This window comes from Plectropomus leopardus, unplaced genomic scaffold (genome assembly GCF_008729295.1).
Source record: "Plectropomus leopardus isolate mb unplaced genomic scaffold, YSFRI_Pleo_2.0 unplaced_scaffold26215, whole genome shotgun sequence".
In the NCBI taxonomy this organism is placed as follows: domain Eukaryota; kingdom Metazoa; phylum Chordata; class Actinopteri; order Perciformes; family Serranidae; genus Plectropomus; species Plectropomus leopardus.
In genome coordinates, this window is record NW_024628508.1 from 1 (window position 1) to 2247 (window position 2247).

The 2247-nt window shown below is 43.1% G+C and overlaps 1 protein-coding gene across 1 annotated transcript; it reads right to left on the reverse strand.

Moving 5' to 3' along the window:
* Nucleotides 1-197: 197 nt before the first annotated feature.
* On the reverse strand, nt 198-1059 carry LOC121966886 (ras association domain-containing protein 5-like). Its single transcript, XM_042516956.1, has one exon. It carries the CDS (start codon nt 812-814, stop codon nt 215-217), a length of 600 nt encoding a protein of 199 aa, XP_042372890.1. The 5' UTR covers nt 815-1059; the 3' UTR covers nt 198-214.
* Between the last annotated feature and the right edge of the window lie 1188 nt (nt 1060-2247).

Below are 2247 nucleotides of genomic sequence, written 5' to 3' on the forward strand. Positions count from 1 at the left end.
AAGGCAACAGGCAACAAGAAATGTGCTAGAAGTTAAAAAGAAGAGAAAATAAGAGAAGAGAGAAGAAAAGATCTGAAAAAAAGTGTTGAAAATTGAAAAAAATATGTATCCTTTTTTCAAGTGACATAATTTTAAAATGTTTAAAACTTGTATGTTTTGTGGGGGTTTTCCAGTTCCAGTTTCTTTTAACTCGTTAAAAGGGTTCAAATTCTGATCATGAATAACGAGGTTTGATGCCCAGATTAAGCCCCCCCACCCCCACCCCCGACTCACCTGCGCACGTGAGCCCCTGCTGGAAGATGTAGTTGCAGCAGACGTCACACCAGGTGTTGTCCCCTCCGGACTCGAAGCTGTGTCCCTCCCCGGACTCCTGCTTCACCCGGGGGTCCCTCTCTCCGGGGGAGAAGATGGTCCTCACGTCGGGGGGTCTGAAGCCCCTCTTCCTGGCCCTCGGGGGCCCTCCACCGTGGCCCTCCATGCCGTTCTCCGCGGCCCCCGGCTCCCCGTTCCTCCTGTCGTGACTCGGTGTTTTCTCCGGGCTGCTCCTCTCGCTCCACGCCGCCTCCAAGCTCTCCAGGCTGGCGGGATGAGGAGCCGCGGGGTGCCTCCGGACGACTCGAACCGCCACCGCGCCCTTGTTGCCTTTAGAGATCCGCATCTTCGCTCCCGGCGGCGGCCAGGTCGCCTCCGGTGCCTCGGCGAGCGTCCCGGGGGATTTGTTGACGTGAACAGTCCGCACGGTTAACGGAGAGTCATCCGTGACCGACGAGCGCGTGGGGACGTATTTCCGACCCTGGTGAACGACGTTGAACATGACGCGCGCTCCGCTGCGCCTCAAGGTGAGCTCGGTAACCGGCAGGTGAGACGTCACTGATGACACCGCGTCCTCCTCGCGCTGCAGCGTGTTGTCGGTGAGCAGGTTGAGGCGGTCGCAGGTGTGCGGGGGAACGGGTTTGATCTCATGTCACCGCGAGACGACACACACAAGAAGCTGCGCGCGACACCTGCCAGAAAAGAGTGCGGGCCAAACTCCGTTTAAAATTATGCTAATTTAAAGAATATTTCATTTTCAGGAAGATTTGTCAGCTTGTAAACTGAATTTAAGCAAATGACTGAATATATGGGACTGTTTTCTTTAATTCGGCGTAAATTTCATCATTTACATAATCAGAATTTGACTTATTTTTTATGCCAAGTTCTAGAAAGGAGTGCAAACCAAGCTCCTTTAAAACCGCAAATTTCAAGATTATAAAAACTCGATTTAAATAACTAACCTAATTTGACGTAAACTTCATCTATTACATGCCCACATTAAATTACGTTTTGACATTTTTTTATGGCAAATTCTAGAAAGGAGTGCAAGCCAACCTAAAAAAATGCTAATTCAGCGATTATTTTATTTTCAGGAGGTGTTATCACGTTGAAGCTCAATATAACAACTTTCTGAATTTATTTATGGGATTGTCTTCTTTGATTCGGCAAAAATGTCATCCTTTACATGCCCTAATTATGGTCAAGTGATGCCACAGATCCGATTCATTTACAGATTGAATTAAAAGTTAATAAGACACTGTCACTTGAGGAATAACTGGGGGAAATTATTAGAAAAACTTTTTTTAAAAAAAGGAAAATAATAAGAATTGTACACCTGTACGCCAAACTCCTGTTAATTATTTTCAAGTTTAAGATTATTTTATACTCAGGAAGTGCACTCATTTGCAAACTCAGTGTCAATAACTTACTGAATTTTGGGGGACAGTCTTCATTAACTCGGCATAAATTTCATCCATTACAATCGCACATATGATTAAGTATTAACTCGTATTTTGGTGCAACCTGCGCAACATTAGTCAAGAAATGATTTCCTTTGACAGATAACCAGATTGAAAAGTTAAGATTTAATTAAAGTAAACTATTGTTACACAATCTGTTAATATGCCGAATTAATCAAATTAGTATAAAAACTTTTGGTTTGGGGAAGCATTGCAAAAGTAACTGATAATTTCTTTTTAATTACAAAAATATTTGAATGGGCTCTGTTGTCAGTACAATATGCACTTCCCCATCTAAACACAGGGAGGGGCTGTTTTCCAATCAACTTTTTATTCAGCAAAATCAAGTCTCTAAAATCAAGGGATATGTGCATTATAATTAAGCACGATTTTTTAATTTAGGTCATTTTATTCATGTCAAAAATTCAGGTAATTATATTATTCTGTTAATGCATCACTGAGGTATGAACTGAAA

Bases quoted from the DNA above. Each gene is read 5' to 3' on its own strand.
- LOC121966886 (XM_042516956.1), bottom strand. From the start codon at position 814: ATGTTCAACGTCGTTCACCAGGGTCGGAAATACGTCCCCACGCGCTCG.